General features: G+C 65.0%; 5 protein-coding genes across 5 annotated transcripts in view; 2 read left to right on the plus strand and 3 right to left on the minus strand.

The window, feature by feature from the left end:
* Positions 1-10: 10 nt before the first annotated feature.
* On the minus strand, positions 11-2069 carry AMSG_05987 (uncharacterized protein; the record flags this gene model as incomplete). Its single annotated transcript, XM_013902057.1, has 3 exons — positions 11-471; positions 621-2012; positions 2045-2069. 3 exons carry the CDS (start codon positions 2067-2069, stop codon positions 11-13), a joined length of 1878 nt encoding a protein of 625 aa, XP_013757511.1.
* A 419-nt stretch (positions 2070-2488) lies between these two features.
* AMSG_05988 (intersectin-1) lies at positions 2489-4460 on the plus strand (the record flags this gene model as incomplete). The annotated part of the gene is made up of 3 exons (XM_013902058.1): positions 2489-2537; positions 2720-4388; positions 4444-4460. The coding sequence occupies exons 1-3, from the start codon at positions 2496-2498 to the stop codon at positions 4458-4460; spliced, it is 1728 nt and encodes a 575-aa protein (XP_013757512.1). The 5' UTR covers positions 2489-2495.
* Positions 4461-4572: 112 nt separating this feature from the next.
* AMSG_05989 (uncharacterized protein) lies at positions 4573-5268 on the minus strand (the record flags this gene model as incomplete). Its single annotated transcript, XM_013902059.1, has 2 exons — positions 4573-4958; positions 5127-5268. 2 exons carry the CDS (start codon positions 5266-5268, stop codon positions 4573-4575), a joined length of 528 nt encoding a protein of 175 aa, XP_013757513.1.
* Positions 5269-5575: 307 nt separating this feature from the next.
* Positions 5576-15512, plus strand: AMSG_05990 (dual specificity protein phosphatase 19; the record flags this gene model as incomplete). The annotated part of the gene is made up of 5 exons (XM_013902060.1): positions 5576-6643; positions 6712-10872; positions 10916-14824; positions 14863-15203; positions 15239-15512. 5 exons carry the CDS (start codon positions 5576-5578, stop codon positions 15510-15512), a joined length of 9753 nt encoding a protein of 3250 aa, XP_013757514.1.
* The window catches only part of AMSG_11928 (uncharacterized protein), a gene marked incomplete at its 5' end in the record, with an annotated part of 6691 nt that continues 3895 nt past the window's right edge, over positions 14965-17760 (minus strand). The window contains 3 exons of the mRNA XM_013902154.1: positions 14965-16674; positions 16881-17158; positions 17203-17702. Coding sequence (XP_013757608.1) covers positions 15603-16674; positions 16881-17158; positions 17203-17702 — 1850 coding nt within the window. The 3' untranslated portion in view covers positions 14965-15602. The remainder of the gene's footprint in view (positions 16675-16880; positions 17159-17202; positions 17703-17760) is intronic.

The raw sequence follows: 17760 nt of genomic DNA on the forward strand, positions 1-17760 counted from the left end.
GTGTGCTGTTTCACTTGTTGTTTCGCCGTCCGCGGCTCGGCAGGCGCAGGGTCGGCACGGCGTTGCCAAAGTTCTCGGCGGCGAGCAGCGGCTTCTTCGGGGCGCCTGCAGTGGCGTCACTCGAAGTGTTGACCGGCGTGGTCGTGTGCGGCCGATCGCCGCCAAACCTGGCGCTACCATTGCCGGAGCCGGAGCCGGTGGCGTTGGGGCGAAAGGAAGGGCGGGCTGGCGGCTGGAAGCCTGACGGCTGGCCGGCAAAGCTGACGGAACGGTTGCCAAAGCCGGCGTTGGAGCGGGCGTTGGCGTTGGACGAAAACGTGTTGTTGTTGCTGTTGTTGTTGCTGTTGCGGTTGCCGAGCCCACCACTTGGTTGGTTGGAGGCAAAGTTGTGAGAGTTGCCACGAGCAGCGCCGTTGGCGCTGGTGCCACCGCTAAACGTGTGGTTGGAGTTGGACGAAGAGCTTCCAGTGCCTGCGGATGGCAGCCGTGCTACAGTGAGGCAGGCGTAGAGGGAGAAGGGGCGCAGCGCAGGAAACGACAGGACGCAAGGCGGAGGGCGCGAGGCGGAGGGGAGATGCAGAGAACAGGAAAGGGAGGGACGAGACAACGGAGCTACTTACCAAACTTGAAGCCGCCGCCGCCACCACCTGCCTTCTTTGCGCCAAAGTTAAAGCCGCCGCCGGCCTTGTTGCCGCCTGCGGCATTGCCCTTGTTGCCAAAGTTGAAGCCGCCGCCGGCCTTGTTGCCGCCTGCGGCGTTGCCCTTGTTGCCAAAGTTGAAGCCACCGCCGGCCTTGTTGCCGCCTGCGGCGTTGCCCTTGTTGCCAAAGTTGAAACCGCCGCCGCCGCCACCCGACTTGTTGCCAAAGCCAAAGCCGGTGCTGGTCTTGTTGCCTGTGGCGATGCCTGCAGCCTGGCGGGCCTTCTCGAGAGCCTCATGGATGACCTTTTCCCGCTCGGGCATGATGACCTTGAGCAGTTTGCGCTCGGCCTCTGCGACGCGGCGGCGCTCGCGCTCGTCGGCCTCGTCGAACGGGTTGGAGTAGTCCTGGCGCGAGCGGCACCACTGGAGGTAGCTCTCGCGCTGGGTGTCCATGGCCTCGTGGAGGGCAGCAACCTGGGCGGCGACCGCCATGAAAAACTCGTGCTGGTTGCGCATGATTTCCTTCAGCATTTGCGGCGTGAACCGGCGGCGCTCCTGCGCAGCCTGCAGATGGCTCTCGACCTGACGGATGTTGACGCGGAAATCGTCCATCTTGGACTCGAACGACTGCAGCAGCCGCCGAAAGTAGGCCTCCGTAAAGGCCGGCATGTCGCCCGACAAGGTGGCCGCGCTCGAGAGCGTCATCCTCGACGCGTACTCGGCCTGCTTCAGCTCGTGCGAGACCTCGAGCCGCAGCTGCTCAACCGCCAACCGAGTCTGCTCGATCTCTGCCACCACCGCCACTAGCTGCTGCGAGTTCCCGCGGGTCCGGTTATGGATCTCGAGCAGCTCCTTGGACGAGTGCATCCCGACCTTGGCCGCTTCCGCCTTGGCATTGTTGATCGCCTGCGCAATCTTGACCAGGTTGAGCCGATTCTTGTCATCGGCTTCCAGTTTGGACAGCGTCGTGCTGCCATTGTACTTTGGCCCAGGCGCGGTGGTGTTGCCGGTGCTGGAGCCCGCAGAGTTGTCGCTCGCCCCTCCTCCTCCGCCGGTTGTCTTGTTGCCAAAGTTGAAGCCACCCGCCTTGGCACCACCGGCAGCGGCACCACCTGCTGCCCCCGACTTGTTGCCAAAGTTGAAGCCACCCGCCTTGGCGCCTGCTCCACCAGCTGCATTTCCGCCCGTTGCGTTCCCGCCTGCGGTTGTCTTGCTCCCACCAAAGTTGAAGCCGCCAGCCTTCTTGGCGCCACCCGCTGCGTTGCCGCCTCCGGCTGTAGACTTTGCACCAAAGTTAAAGCCACCAGCCTTGGCCCCACCACCGCCACCCTTGTTGGCGCCAAACTTGAACCCGCTCCTAACCACATCCTCTCTTGTTGTGAGTATGGTTCTGCTCGCTGACCTCTGCCCGGCGAGATGGCGCCCATTGACCGCGTCGCAAAAATAGGTCGCAAAGCGGGACCGGGGGGGGGGGGGGGGGACATCGGACGGTGGGGGGCGGGGAGGGGGGGGGAGGGTGGAGGATGGAGGGATGATATGGGAGGGAGGGGGATGTATATGGCTTACATGGCTTGATTGCACAATGGTGCGAGGTGTGTTGGCTGCAGAGGTGGGTGGTGGTGCCGGCCGAGTGGGTGGGTGATGGGCTGGGGAGTGGCGGCTGGCTTGCTGCCATCGCCCGCCCCATCGGACCGGAGTGGTTGGTTGCCGACGACTGCGACTGGCCAACCCCTCCCCCCCCCCCCCCCCCCCTTGGCATCACCGCCCGCTTAGTGGACGGTCTTTGCCTGTGCGCCTTGTGTTCACTCTACCTACCACGCATCTCTGCACCAAGATCAAGGCAGACGGGCGGTATGTCCGGACGGGTGCGGCACTGTCGAGGATGTAGAAAGCGGGTATGTTGCATGTGGGTGTTCGAGGTGGACGGTGGGGACCGTTGCGGCGGTTTGGTGGGGGTGGGAGGGGAACGGGGAGCGGGGAGCGGGGAGGGGGGGAGGGGGTGGGGCTTGCAATCAGCACCACTCACTCCACAAAACGCATGGGTGTACTACTTCGCCATGTCCTGGCGGTGAGGTAGGTATATCCCACCGAACTCTTCCGTGCTCTCGACGCCGACTGGCATCGTGGGTGCTTCCGATGCTCGGCCTGCGCATGTACGCTCAGCCTGGCCAACCACTACTCGGTCCGCAACAGCGACGGTGATAAGATCCCTTATTGCAGAGTCCATCGGCCGGATGCATCAGTGGCGCTGACTGCTGGAGGTGTGAGACGCGACAATCAGGCACAGAAGCCCAGTAGATCGCATGCTGCTTTCGCCGGCCTCGCCGCGCCCAAGCCTGAGCAGCTCTGCCCTGTCTGCAACAAGGCCGTCTACCCGGTCGATCGCATCCGGGCTCTGCGCACCAACTTTCACACCGGCTGCTTTCGCTGCGTCAGCTGCACAACAGTGCTCAACATCAAGAACTTCCAGTCGTACGAGGGGGTGCTCTACTGTGCTGCCCATCTCCCGCGCGTCCGCCAGGGGCTCGGCCGCGCTTCACCGGCTGCTTCGTCCATCGGCTATCGTGGCGGTCCGCCCCAGCCTACGCCCGAGCTGGCGCCCGAGCCCGTGTCCGAGCCCAAACCCGAGCCCAGGCCCGAGCCCAAGCCCGAGTCCGAGCCCAAACCCGAGCTCGAGCCTGAGCCCGAGCCCGAGCCCAAGCCCGATCCCGAGTCAGAGCCAGAGACAGACGATGACTCGGGCCTCTCGCCTTTGCCGCTGGCGCTGTCATCGGCTTCATCGTCCCCGCCGGACTCACCGCGGCCACCACCGTCTGCTCTTAACCACTCTCGTGTGAAGCAGGCCGGGTTCATTGGCATCGCCACCGCCGTGGAAGCCTGGACCGCCGAGGATTCCGACGAGCTGAGCTTCAAGGCAGGCGACACGCTACTCGTCACGTTTGAGGACGGCGATTCGTGGTGGTCAGGCGTAGTCTCATCGCACGACACCGAGGCCGACGCTGCAGCTCTTGGCGAGGCCCTCCTCTTCCCGCTCTCACATGTCGAGATCGTGGCCATGTTCTCGGATGCGCCCGATGCGTCACCGGGCGGAGTGGACGGCGCTATCGGCCTCTGTGAAGTCCTGTACGACTACGAGGCAGCCGAAGACGGGGAGCTATCCCTTCAGCAGGGTCAGGTCATCCACGTGGTCTCGTTTGACAACTCCGAGTGGTGGACCGGGGTGGAGGCCAGCTCGGGCTCGCGCGGCATGTTCCCCTCGCTCCACGTCAAGCTACTGGAGGCGACGACTGATGAGAGGCCGGCGACCGCGCCGCGCCGCGAGCGGCCACCTCTCGGTGACCTCGCCCACGAAGAGACGGTGGGCGAAGGCTGGGTTGTCACTCCGTGGATCGAGGAGGAGGACAGCGAGCTCGGGCTTCAGGTAGGCGACTACGTGCTCGTCGTCGAGTTTGACAATGACGAGTGGTGGACCGCCATCAATGTCCGCACCATGGATGCCGGCCTCGCGCCCGCCATGTGCATCGAGCTGGTCGAGAGCCCAGCCTCTTCCGCAAGCTTCGGTAAGCAGGTTCGGGTCCTCTTTGACCGCGCCGCAGTCGACGACGACGAGCTCTCGATCAGCACCGGCGACATCATTCACGTCCTCGACGAGACCTCCGACTCGTGGTGGTCAGGGGAACTGCGCGGGCGCGAGGGCCTTTTTCCGCTCACACACGTCGAGACCATCGACATCGCTAGTCTTCCGCGTTGCAAGGCTACTGCCGACTATGCTGCAGAAGCCAGCGACGAGCTCTCGTTCAGTGTCGGTGACGAGCTAGTCATCTACTCGCGGGACAACGAAGATTGGAGCACCGCTGGCCTTGGTGCCGCATTGGCCTCGTTCCCAATATGCATCTCGACCACGAGCCTGCTCTCGAGGCATGATGCACCTTACTGGCTCCGCGCCGCGAGATAGCCGCGCACCATGGCTTGGTCGGTGAGGTCGACCGGTGTCGCACCGTCGTCATCGACCGCCGCCACATCGAATCCAGCTTCCACAAGCAGCGAGGTGCAGTAAAAGTCGTCGCTGGCCGTAGCCAAATGCAGCAGCGTCCGTCCACCGCCCACCCGGTGCTGCATCAGCTCGTCGACGCCGCCCTCGCTCGCGCCCGCTTCCTTCAGCAACGAGTGCAGCAGCGTAGCATCCGACGCCCGGACCGCAGCCTCGACCTTGCGCGAAAGGCAACCAATCGGCAGTGTGGCGTCTTCGACAGCAGTCTCCGCAGGAACGCTGGGCGCTGCATTCGCAGGCGCGGCCACTGCGCAAGCCGCTGCGCCTGAGTTCGCCCCACTGAGCATCCGTAGCTGACCGGAGAGCGGAGGCGGAGCCACCTTCCATGCCACCACCCCCAACGTGTTGATCACATGCGGATCGCACCCTGCGCCCAGCACCACCATGGCTGTGGCCAGCGATCCCGACCGAGCCGCAGCATGCAGCAGAGTACCGCCATCAGCGTCGCGCATGCTGGCCACGCCTGCCTTGCCAACCTCCGCCGTCATGTGAACAAGGCTCTCAGCCAGGCGCTCGGCCTCTCCGCTCATAGCCAATGCAAACAGCTCGTCCGACGTAGTCTCACTGTGCGCCATGCTATTGTTGAGCGAGGAGGAGGGGTGTGCAGGGCGTGGGACGGGGCAGGGGGTTGTGAGGAAGGTGAGGGCGGCCTTGGCGCTGATCACGCTGCCGTTGATCAAGCCTCTGATCGATCAACCCCCCCTGCGCTCCCGGCTCCCCGCCGCCCCCCCCCCCGCCCCCCCCTCCCTGTCCTTAGTAACCCACTTCACCCCACGCCCCCTCCCCCCTTACACACACACACCGGCCCACCCTACCCTCACGCCACTACCAACACTCCGTGGTCACCCACCCTCTTCACATCCAGCTCGCTGCAGGCCCGCCATGCCAGGAGCCCCGCCGCCGTTCGCGCGCCAGGCTTGGGCCACCGAGACGTCAGAGTTGGGCGACTCGCTGGGCGACACGCTGGGCGACACGCTGGACGACACGTTGGACGACACGTTAGGTGACGTGCATGAGGGTTCACCGGAGTATTCCCAACCAGCTATAGGAGAAAGCTCACAGAGCCTGGACTCTGGCTCAGAGTCGGACTTGGGCGGCTTACCGCTCGCCGACCTCGCACCGCTACCGCCCATTCTGCCGCCGCTGCCGCCCTCGCTGGGCTCAGAGGCAAACACGACAGAACAGGCTGGTGGCGATGAAGGTACACTCGTTGACTCGACTCATGTCTCGTCGTTTGGCCATCTGCCCTCGTGGGGTTCGCGGGTCTCGCTCAGGTTTGCCACCCGCGCCCGCGATGACGACGACGAGCTGCGCCCGCGCGGACCGCCGTACTTTGTCCACCCGAGCAAAGTCTTCTGGCTCCTTGTGGCCTATCTTCAGCTGTTTGTTCTCTCCACCTCGGTCTCGTCGCCGCTCACCTCGGGTGTCCGCGGCATCGGCGCAGCTCTCGGCTCGGTCGTCCTGCTCCTCGCTCCATGGCCGTTTTCCGACTCACCCACGGTGATGGGCGGCGAGCCGACAGGTTGGTCGGTCTTGCTCTCAACAGCACCGCTTGACGTTGACTTGGCTAGCGCGCCGCTGGCTGGGCTTGTCACCGGCGTCTTGGTCTGCGGGCTAGCTGCAGGCTGCGCTGGGGCGATCTGGCTGGCAACCGGCCGCGGCTCGCTGGTCTCTGCTGGCGGGCACCATTTGCGGGCGCTCGTTTGGTGGGTCTGCGTCGGGCTTGTCGGCCCTAGCGTTGCCGCTCTCGCCTCTGGCCGTGGCACTCTACTGGAGATTGCGGCGGCGTGGGTCTGCCTCTGCTGGCTGGTAGCTGTCGTGCTTCTCCAGTCGGGCGTTGTGCTTGTCCTCCCGCAACGATTCACCAACGGCTACCTGCTTGCACACTGCAAGACATGGGCAACACTCCGGGTTGACCTCGACGTGCTCAACACCGAGTCGCTCTACTTTGTACTCTTCTGGCAGCTCGCTGGCTGCTGCCGGGGATTGGCGCCGGACTCGCCACTTCGCGCGACGAGGCCAAGCTCTTCATGTACATCTGGCTCGCCTTTGAGGTGGCATTCATGGCAGTGCTTGTAGTCAAGCGGCCGTACCGGTCTACGCTCTTCCTGCACATGAACCTATGGATCGGCGTTGCAACGGCGCTCCAGCTCTGCATCGCCATCCCGTTGGCGAACTCGTCGACTGCCGTCGGCGCCGAGCCGCCAATCCGGCATATCCTTGTGGCCTGGCTCTCAGTGGCGATTCTGGCGCTGACGTCATCTTGCTTGCTAGGCTACATGCTGTCGTCCAGCGTGGCACTTGCTTTGGAGCGCAAGACAGCCGTGCTTGCCAACGACGAACCGCTGTTCTGGGCTGCTGCCGGCTCGGGCGAGACCAAGATTCTGCTACAGGCTGCCAAGTTGACAGCCGCTCGTGCCGCGGCTGCGTCTAAGGCTCGCAAGGCTGCTGGTGCCGAGGTATTTTCTTTTGACAAACTGGAGGGCCTGGTCGGTGCCCACGATGGGGTCCGTGACGGGCTCCGCGAGTTGGCAATGGCTCTGCAGGTCAATGACTCGGACGGCGTGAGTGCAGGGGCAGCCAAGGCGCTTGCCGATGCCAAGGCTCTCGACGCGTCGCTGGCCCAAGCCGAGTCTGCGCTCCGCGAGCCGTTCTCATCGCAGCTTGCAGAGCGGCGGGCGCAGCTGGCGCGGGCGGTTGAGAGTCTTCAGCACGCCCTGGCCGAGTATCTGGCGGCACCTGAGTCGGAAGAGGCGCGCGCCAAGCTGGGCGACGCCTGCACGCTTGTGACGAGCATGGTCAACGCGGCCATGGATGCAGCCTCGGCAGGGCTCTTCACCTCGTTGCTCGAGGAGGACCTGCCAGCGGCGACGCAGGATGCCAACGTCCAGCTGCACAACGCAATTATTTCTGCGACGACGGCGACCGACGCCGGCGACATGGCCAGTCTCGCCCGCAACGTGGCCGAGGTTGTGGAGGCAACGTCGACGCTGGTTGAGGCGGTGTCGTCAGCGCTCAACACCGGCGAGCTTGGCGCCGCCACACGGTCGCAGCTGGTAGCTGTCCGCTCCAAGCTCATTGCCGCACGCGATGCTGTCTCACAAGCGTTTAACGTCTATGCCGCCAACCCCGATTCGGAGAGAGACCGCGACGCCATGCTCGCTGCGCTACAGGCCGCAGAGCGTGTGCGGGCGCTGGCGGTGATGGATCTCTCAGCGGCGGCACAGGCTGCACAGGCTGGAAACACCACCATCGACCGCGGTGGGCTCATCTTTGGCAGCCAGTCACAGGTTGGTCTGGCCGAGGCGGGCACGCCGCGGGCGTTGCCGGCGGCAGCGGGCTCGTCGGCCGCGCTGGCTCTGACGTCACCGCTTCTGGACGCGGCGTCGACGCTAGTGCTCCGAGCGCATGAGCTGCTCTCGGCAAACGTCAACGAGTATGCACCAACGCTGGAGCAGGGCAAGGCGCTACTGGGCGCGGCGCGGATGTTTTTGGCTGCTATGGCGCGCCTGGCCGGCGAGACGCCTGTAGACAAGCACCGGGCCGAGTTGGCCAGCCTGCATCGCCAGCTTGAAGGCGTGCTCGACAAGTTTGGCAAGTGGCTGGTGGCATATGAAGCCGATCCAGTCGACGCCACTGTCCGAGCTGAGCTCGTGCCGCGAGCGGCGGCGATTATCGCTTGCTCGTACTCGGCGCGGCAGTTGTGCCAGAGCGTGACGCTCGCCCTGCTTGGCCACGACGTCTCGGTGTGCGCTATGGCGCTCGACACCGCCATCCACAACGTGTCTGGCGCCCTTTCGGGCGCTGTGTCGAGCGCGTCCTCCGACGCCGCACCGGGATCGTTGGCCTTTGGCACCCCTGCAGACGTGCTCGGGCTCAACGCGCTATGTGTTGATCTTGTGGCACAGGCCGAGGACTTTGACAGCCACGCGCAGGAGCTTGAGCGCGCGCTCCCCAACCCTGCACTGCTGCAGGTGGTGTACCAGGCGCGCGCGTCGTTCATGTCGGCGTTTGTGGCGGTCGCTACTGGGCTTGACCAACTGCGACGCGAGGTCGGCGAGGGCTCGGCGTCGGCGGCGCCGATTGTGACTGTGGTCTCGCCGCGCGACGGCTCTCCGGTTGCTTCGCTAACTCGAAACCTGTACGAGCTCCAACTCGCCCGCGACCGGCTTTTGCTCAGCCTCTCCGACGTCTACCGACCGGTCCTTGACACTGGCTTCTCGCTTGCCGACGCCGAGCTCACCGACTCGCTGACGTTGCTGCGGCAGGCGCTTGCGCCGATGCTCCCGGTCTCGATGTCTGGCGGTGGCAAGCCGAGCAGAGCTGCGGCCAGTCAGGGCGACCAGGGGCAGAGCGGCGAGTCGACAGAGTCGGCGGTATCGCTAGCGCGGCCGACGTTTGTGGCGGTGGCACGGCTTCGTGGCGTGACCCGCAACCTGCAGTCGACAACCAACGACGAGGTCATTGTGGGCCAGCTCGACGCCGGACGGCGCGAGCTCGAGTTCTCGACCGACACACTTGGTGGGGTTCTGGAGCGGACTCCTGCGCCGCCGCTCACTGGTGTCGACGCGTCGACCATTCTGAGCGACCGCGATCAGCGCGACGTGACGGCTGCCCTCGACGGGGTGGCTGCAGCGCGGGTGGCGCTCTTTGCCATCGGTTTCAAGGTCGAGGCGTCGTATCTGGCGGCCGAAGCCGAGGCGCGGGCCAAGTCGCTTCAGAGTGCACTCGCTGCTGCTACCGACGTCTCGCTCACGGATGTGGAGGCGTTTGTGGTGGCCGAGCAGTCAGTGGAGGAGGCGAACGAGCTGTTCTCCGACGCACTGCAGAGCCTTGCCCATCGGCGGACCGACTCGAGCATGCGCGAGGTGCTGGCTGCGGCTGAGCTTGTTGACGACGGCGTTGCCGAGCTCCACGAGCTGAGAGTGAGATACTGCAACGACCCGGTGCTTGGCGAGCACGAGCTGAGCGAGCCACTGCGACAGCTGCTGGTACGGATCGAGGGCGATGTCGAGCTGCTGCTGAGCAAGGTGGTGGCGTACAACGACGAGGCGCTGCGGCAGCTGGCGGAGCTGCTGGAGGCGACATCGGGCCAATCCGTCTCGCTCAACGCTTCGTTTGCGCGGGCCAACTTTGCAGATGTGCGCAAGACGGTGGCACTTTCGCAGGACTTGTTGCGAACCATCAAGGTGTTGGAGAGCATGCTGCAGTCTGCGCTGTCGTCGCTCGCGCTCCCTGCGCTACGGGATGTGCTGAACGGGCTTGCCAACGAGGTCGCCTTTACCAAGGCCTCGATCAACCAAGGGGTGGCGGCGTACGAAGCCAACCCGACCGACTCGGGGGCACGGGCGACGCTGCGTGCGGCGCAGGCCTCGCTCTCGGGTATCCGGCGGTCAGTGCTGGAGGTGACCGCTGTAGCCGCGGTTTTGGTTGACCTGACTCGTGAGACCGGGACGGCGTCCAAGCTGGCATCGTCGTTGGACTCTGCGCCGCGGCGCAAGTTCTTCTCGGCAGTTGTTGGGGTGGGCAAGGTCTCTGTCGACCACATCGAGATCGCGGGCATCATGGGCTTTTCGTCAAAGCGGCTGGCGTTGGCGTCACCGACGCTGCGTGCGTCCTCGGGTGCGTCACCGCGTTCTGTGGTCAAGACGACCGCGTCAGCCATTTCGCGGCTGCGAAGCACGGCCCGTGGCGTGGCCAAGTCGGACACGTACTCGGCTGAGGACCAGGACCTTGTCGAGGCGGCTAAAGCGCTGTCGTCGGCCATGCGTGGGCTCACAGGTGCATACAAGGCCTTCACTACTGCTGTGGATGCCAAGTACAACGGGCCCACCACCGGACGGCCTGCGACGACCAGCCGCTCCGGCGAGACTGCTGCCGCCGGTTCGGGTGACGAGCAGGTGACAGATGCGCTTACGATGTCGACACAGAAGCTCATTGATGCCGGGCTGGCAATGGTCGAGGCAATGAGCGGCGTGACGGCGATGCACGCCGGTGACTCGGCGGGCTCGGCCACGATTGCGGCGCTGATGGTGTCGCAGCAGCCAGTACTGGCGCCCAAGGCGGCCGAGACGCGGACGCTTCTGGAGCGGGTGGTGGTGCATGTCCGCAAATGTGCAGAGCTTGCGAAGCGGCTGCGGAAGAGCAACCAGGTCGAGTCGTTCAAGGCGTGGGCCGCAGTGGCGATGGATGCCGGCGGCGATCTTGCGGGGTGCTGACGAGGTTGCCGGCAGGTACAACCTCAAGTTTTTCAGGGAGTACGGGAGCAAGTGTGCTAGCGGACTCCGTGAGGCTGCCAGCAACCTGGAGGGTGTACTGGCGTCGTCTGGCAAACCGCCGCTCATCGGCGGAGTGGTGAAGCGGCTCCTGAACGCGCTGGGCGCACTGGGCGCGGCTGCTGTTGATGCGCACTACTTTGTGGCGCAAGCCGGTGTGGTGGTCGACATGGCGCATCTGGGCGTTGTGGCATCGTCGTCTCGGTACCTTGAGGGTGTGTCGCAAGCACGGTCGGCGCTGTTTGAGGGAGTGGCCACCGCGGCAAAGAAAACGGCGTCGACGGTGATGCTTGCACCGTCGTCAACGGTGACGGCAGCCGAGGCCAAGTCGCTGGGTGCCGACGTTGCGCGAGCACGATCGCAGCTGTCGCTGGCAATGCGGACGCTGACAAGGATCCTGACGTCGGCAAATGAGCGGGCGAGTGTCGAGGCGCATGCGTCGCGGGCATCGGCGGGCCTGCGTGACCTTGCCAACGAGGCTGTCAAGCACGGCAACAACCTCCGCACGCTCCGAGCCCTACCGTTTGGCAACTTGCCGGCATCATTGGAAGCGGATGCGTCGCCGCTGGCGGTGGGCCTTGCCGAGAATGAGTCTGCCCTCGGTGAAGCATCGCGGCGTGCGACAGCCGAGGTAACGCGGCTGCTGCAGGACCAGCGCGAGGTGGTGCAGCGTGCGGCGAACGAGGGCGTGCATTCGATTGACGGGCGAAGCGGCGCACTTGACGAGGGCCTCTCGCCGCGAACCGCGCTGGGTGCGGCATTTGCCGAAATGAGGTCTGCTGGCGGGTCAAACGACATGTCGTCGCTGGCCGAGCTGCTGTACGAGGGTCTTGTGGAGGGCGAGATGGAGCTGAGCGAGGCGTTGGAGCGGATGAGCGACTTTGACAACATGCATGCGGTGGCACTTGCAGGCGTTGACGCGATGGACGCCACAAGCTCGGTGCTCAACGTCATGCGGCGGCTGGTGCTCTTTGCCTTTGATCCGATGGTGCTCGACGACCTCGGCGATGCACAGAGCTCGCTCGACACTGCGTTTGCAGCGTTTTCGAGTTCGCTTGCAGCTGTTCGCGAGTCGCCAAACGACCGATCACTCATTCCAAAGCTTCGGCGGACGATGAACGGGTTGGCCGACGCCAAGGACGTCGTGATGATGGTGGCGTCGCTGCCGGCCAACATTGCCGACATTGTGCGCGGATCTGCTCTCGCGTCGGCGCTAGCGGGCGGGGCGCTCTTGACCGAGGCAAAGCGGTCGGTGTTTGTCACGCTTGCGGAGCTGGCCAATGGCATATCGCATCTGCTGCGGTCGCTGGACGCGCCGAACGAGCGGTTCACAAACCGGGCACGGCGGCTTCTTGCGCTCAACGACAACCTGCTGGTGCGGGTCCAAGCAGTGGACGCCGAGGAGCACGCGTTGCTCGAGGCACGGCGAAAGCGGCGCGAACACGCGCTACAGGTGGCGGCGGACGCCGGGTTTGACAAAGACTTGTCGGGCGTGACGGCCCACGCAAGCGCTGGCGAGTTGATGAGCGAGTCAATGGTGGAAATGGCCGCGGCCGAGCTAGGGACCGACGAGGCGAGCGGTCATCGGCTGCTTGCCCCGCTGATTGTTTCGGTGTTTGAACACGCACGGGCTGTGGTGGTCGAGGCGCAGGCGGCGCAGGCGGCATCGAGCGATGCGGACGACGCGTTTGATGTGCTCAACCAGCACGGGTACAACTTTACTCGTGCGATTCGGACGATGGCGTCATTGACGACAGCCACAGGACCGACAGCTGGCTCGGATGCTGAGTCGCGGACGATGGCGCGAGCGCTGGCGGATGCGTACCGGCGGATCGAGGCGGCACTCCCGCGGCTTCGCGCCGACGGCAAGGCAACGACTGAGACCAAGACTGCGGCGTACGACTGTCTGGATGCGCTTCGGAGCGTGCGGCACATTGTTGGTGAGCTCACCGAGTCGACGGAGAACGGGGTGTTGGCAACACGGTTGGCTGGCTCACTCGGGGACATTGACTCGGCGACGCGACAAGTTGAGCTTGCGGTGAAGAATGCACAGTATGCGCCATCGTCGCGTAAGGTTCACTCGCTGCTGGATCTTGCGGCCGACGCTGCATGCGATGCAGCTGATGCGGCGATTCCGCTGGGTGTTTGCGCCGCGGCGCACGCCGAGATGGAGCTAGCCATTCTCTCTCTGACCGAGGCGGCGTCGGCGGCGACGTCGCGGCCGCTGGCAGGCTTCCTCGAGGAGGTTCGCGCGCTGGCCAAGTGCGGCGCAGGCCTGATGGTGTCGGCGACGAGCGGAATCGAAGGCACGCTTGGCAACGAGCTGCGGCGGCTGGATGAGGGCTTGGCACGGCTGGACGAGTATCAAGTGGCGCTTGAGCGCGATCGTGTAGCTCGGCAAGAGGCCGAACAGGCGTCTGCGCTCTCGCGGCATGTGCATGCCGCTGTGGGTGAGCTCATTCGCGTGGCCCATGGGGTAGTCGCGGCGCCACGAGAGTTGGATGTGGCGCTTGCGCTGGAGAGCCAGGTGGTGCGGTTTGTGGGCGAGGTTGACTCTGTGGTGCACGTGACGTCGGAATGGGACGACGCGGCGGGCTCCCGGTCTGTGGTGGGTGTGGGTGTGGGTGGCGGCGGGCGGCATGCGGCGGTGCCGGGCTCGCGGATCAACACAGGCGGACAGGCGAGCGGGCGTGACGGCGGTGACGACGATGATTTCGAGGTGCTCGCGTGGCCGGACGAGGTCGCCAAGGAGCTCTCGGATCTGCTGGACGACCTCGAGGTCGGGTGTGAGCAGATCTTGCACGGAGTCCGCAGCCGGCAGCCTGCAAGGGCGCGGGCTGGGTGCGGAGGCGTGGAGGAGACCGGAACAGAGCTGGAGTCACTTCTGCACTCGATGGAGGAGCTGGCTGACGACATTGTGGTCAAGGACCGGCTGTTTATGGCGCGCAAACGAACGGCGGACGGGCTTGACCGGCTGGCACTTGCGCGCAAGTACTATGCGCAGCAGGTGGATAGCCAGTCGCGGCGGCGGCTGTTTGACGCAGCCAAGTCGATGCTGCTTGCGCGGCGGTACGCGCTAGAGGCGACGTCGCGCAAGCCGCGGCTCCGGCTGCCAGCAAAGTACAACGTGGGACGACAGGACGGACGGGCAGGACGGTCGTCTCGGAAACGTCGGCGACTTCCGGCCCCGCCTCGGTCAGTTGGCCCGACAGCGAGTGCTGGGCTGCGTCCGTACTCGCCGTGGGAGTCCTCGCGTGAACAGTCGCGAGCGCGGAGGACGAGCCCTCGGCGGGTGCGACAGCCTGCGCAACTCGGGGAGAGCGAGGCTGTACGCGAGGCGCGCGAGACACTCGAGAAGTACGAGCAGCGCATCAAGGAGGAGCGCGCGGCTGCGCGTGCGACAAGGAAACGGCTACGGGAGAGCCGGGCGACCGGTGTGTGCAGTAGTGAGAGCGAGAGCGGCAGCAGCGACGTGTACGTGCAGCACAACGGCGAGCAGGACCGGGTTGGACGAAGCGTTGGTCGCGAGCGGCAGCGGCAGGGTACCGGCCGGCGACGCGGCGAGCGGCGGGTCTCCTGGCAGCGCGGGCAGCCGAAGAGTGGCCGTGGCAAGCTGCTGGCAGATCTGGAAGCGCTGCCGCCGATTGCGCAGCGACCCGAGGGCCCGGGAGCGCTTGATGAGTCAACTGGGCTGCGCAGTCTGCGGATGGCGTCAGTTTCTGTGGGCACGCTACACAAGCTGAAGGACTTTAGGGATGTGTTTACCGAGGTGACGACGGAGTTGTTCCTCGGCGGAGTCGGGTGCGCACAGGATGAAGAGCTGCTCCGCAAACACTCGATCAGCCACATTATCAACGTGGCCGGAGGGGTGGCGCCCAACTTTTCCCGGACCAGTTTGTGTACAAGCGAATTTCGCTGCAGAACACGCCGTCGGAAGACATCTACTCGCTGCTGTACGACGTGGTGGAATTTATCCAGGACGCAGTGGAGAGCGGCGGGCGAGTGTTTGTGCACTGCATGCAGGGCTCGTCGCGATCGGCATCGCTGGTGCTGGCGTACCTGATGTGGCGCGACGCACTGTCGTACGACGACGCATATCGGTATGTGCGTTATCTGCGGGCAGTGTGCTCGCCGAATCCCGGGTTCGAGGCGCAGCTGCGCGAGTGGGCGAACCACATGCTGATGGGCGGCGAGCGCGGTGGGGTGCAGCTTGCGGCGCACGAGCGCAACCGACTGTACTCGATCATGCCACACAACCGAACGACCGGAGTGTGATTGTGGGCAAGGTGGTGAAGCACGAGCTGATGCGGTCGTCGATGGGGCCGCGCAACTGCTTTGTCCTTGTGGCACCCGAGGCCGGCGTGGTGTTCCTCTGGCTCGGACTGCGCGTACCGGACCGGTACGTCCGCAAGGCGCACCATGTTGTGGCGCAGCTGCAACACTACGAGGGCGCGCCGGCTCGAGTCGTCGAGGTCGAGCAGGGCGATGAGAGTCCAGAGTTCTGGGAGGCTTTGATGGCGAACCAAGAGTCGTATGCTGTGTAAATGCAAGCTATAGTCGCAGTGACGCGATTGGCGGCGGTGGTTTGACCGCTGATCGATGATCGCCGTTTGCGGCGGCGAGGAGATGGTGAGTTACAGCTCGAGCTCGATGCCCGAGCCCGAGGTGGGCGACGTGACGGCGAGCGAAGTGTCGAGAGTGGTGAGGGTGTGGTCGCGAATCTCTGTCCAGGAACGGATGCGGTTGAGCTCGAGGCGAAGAGTGGCGACCTCTTGGTTGACAGCGACCGACTCTTGGAGGGTCTTTTCGAGGCGGGCGTTGAGCAGGGCTTCCTCCTTGCGCAGATTTGCTAGATGCTTGCCCTGGTGTGCGTCGCGGGCCTTTGCGATGGCGTTGCGTGTTGCGGCGCGGAGGGCGTCAGCTTCGCGGGTGTACTGGTCGTCAAACGACTTTGTGATCTCCTGCGAGCGCTTGAGGCAGCGAGCCTCGACCTTTGCCAGCTCTGCGGCGGTGCGGGCGTTGCGGGCCTTTTTCTGCGAGAGGCCACGGGCGAGCTGGCGCTTTGCAAGGGCAAGCTCGTGGAGGGTGGCGTTGAGCGAGTCGCGCTCCTTAGCCAGCTTTGTCAGCGAGCGCTCGATGGCAGCCGAAGTCAGGTGCAGTTCCTTGTTTTTGGCACGTACCGAGGTGAGCCGGCGCTTGGAGAGCGAGGTCTGGTGGGCAATGACCTTTGCGCGCGGCGAGAGGCGGTTGATGGGCCGCGAGTTTGTCTTGGCGGCCGACTGGGCAGCGAGCGCCGAGGCGCCAGCAGTGGACATCCGAGTCGGCGCCACAATGCGCCACACCTCATCGTCCTTGCCTGTCTGTTCAGCACGGAGCTCCTTGAGCTCTGCACGCAGCGCTTGGTTCTCGGCGAGGATGACCCGCAGCTTTGCCCGCACCGCCTTGTCTTTCTCGCGCACCGTGTCGAGGCGGGTGTTTTTGGCCTGCACCGCTGACGCCACAGGCAGCTCCGAGAGCGAGAAGGTCGACGTGTTCATCCTCCGATGGGCAGCATCGCGGACAGAGGTCATCGACATCGAGTGGGTCAGCTCTGCCGCAGTCGAGCCCGTCACTGCCGCCACGTACTCGAGCAGCCGCGCGGTCTCTGCCCGCTTGCGTTCGGCCTCGGTGTCAGCCTCGCGCTTCCGTTTGCGGGCAATGTATGCTCTATGGCAGTGGATGGGTGAGTGTGTGTGTGGGGGAGGGTGGTGGTGGTGGTGTGTGTGTGTGTGTGGGGGGGAGGGTGTGTCGGGAGGTGTGTGTCGGGAGGTGTGTGTCGGGAGGTGTGGGAGGTGTGGTGCGGTCGGTCGACGGTTGGTCGTTTGGTTGACATGGGTCGTTCGCTTGGATGCGGCAGGAGTGGCACAGGTCACGGATCCGAGCCGGAGAGGATGTAGGTCATGTAGACATCGTCGCGGATGGCGTGGATGACGGCGGCTGAAGAGCGGAGGAGACAGATGATGGCGTGGTCGGGGGCAATCTGCATGCAGTGCAGGAAGCGGGCAAGGTGGCCGATGTTGAGCTTGAGGGCGACAGAGGTATCGTGCGGGAGGTCGGCGGGATCCTGCGAGCTGCCCTCAACCGCATCAGCTGGAAGGGGGAGCTCGAGCGAGGAGTAGTCAGTCGAGACGGTGACCATGTCTGTGCGGATCTGCAGCGAGAGCGAGTTGCCGTCGGGGAGGTTGTCCCGGTGACGACGACGTCGGTCGAGAGATGGCGCATGCGGTCGAGCACGTTTTTGATGTGGGCAAGGCTCGGTAGCATGAGCGCAACATCAGCCTCCGCCAGCTGCGGCTCGGCATGGTCGGCGAGGCGGGCAAGCGGCAGGATCTCGACAGGCACGTCCTGGGTGACGTTGAGCATGTTGCCGGCGCCGACCACCATGCCGCGGCACACGAGCGAGAGATGCGGCTCGCCGCCGCGCTTGGTCAGCTTGATGACAAGCGAGCTTGCGGTCATGCCTGTCTTGAGCGCACGTACAAGGTCCGTCAGCGACAGGTGCATGCCGATGGTGTTGTTGGAGAGCGACTCGAGGCGGAAGGTCTCGCCAAACACCGCGTTTGTCTGCACGCCCGACCACACGGCAATGCCCTCGCTGCCTGCCGCACTCTCCGGCTTGGCCGAGACCAGCACCCGCTCCGGGGTCAACTGGACAATCCCGGTTCCATGCGTCCGCTCCACCGCCGTCAGAAGCTCTGTGTCGAGGCCGAGGAAAGAGTGTGAGCGTGGGGAGGGGAGGGGAAAGGGGAAGGT

This window comes from Thecamonas trahens, assembly GCF_000142905.1.
Source record: "Thecamonas trahens ATCC 50062 unplaced genomic scaffold supercont1.25, whole genome shotgun sequence".
Classification (NCBI taxonomy): domain Eukaryota; order Apusomonadida; family Apusomonadidae; genus Thecamonas; species Thecamonas trahens.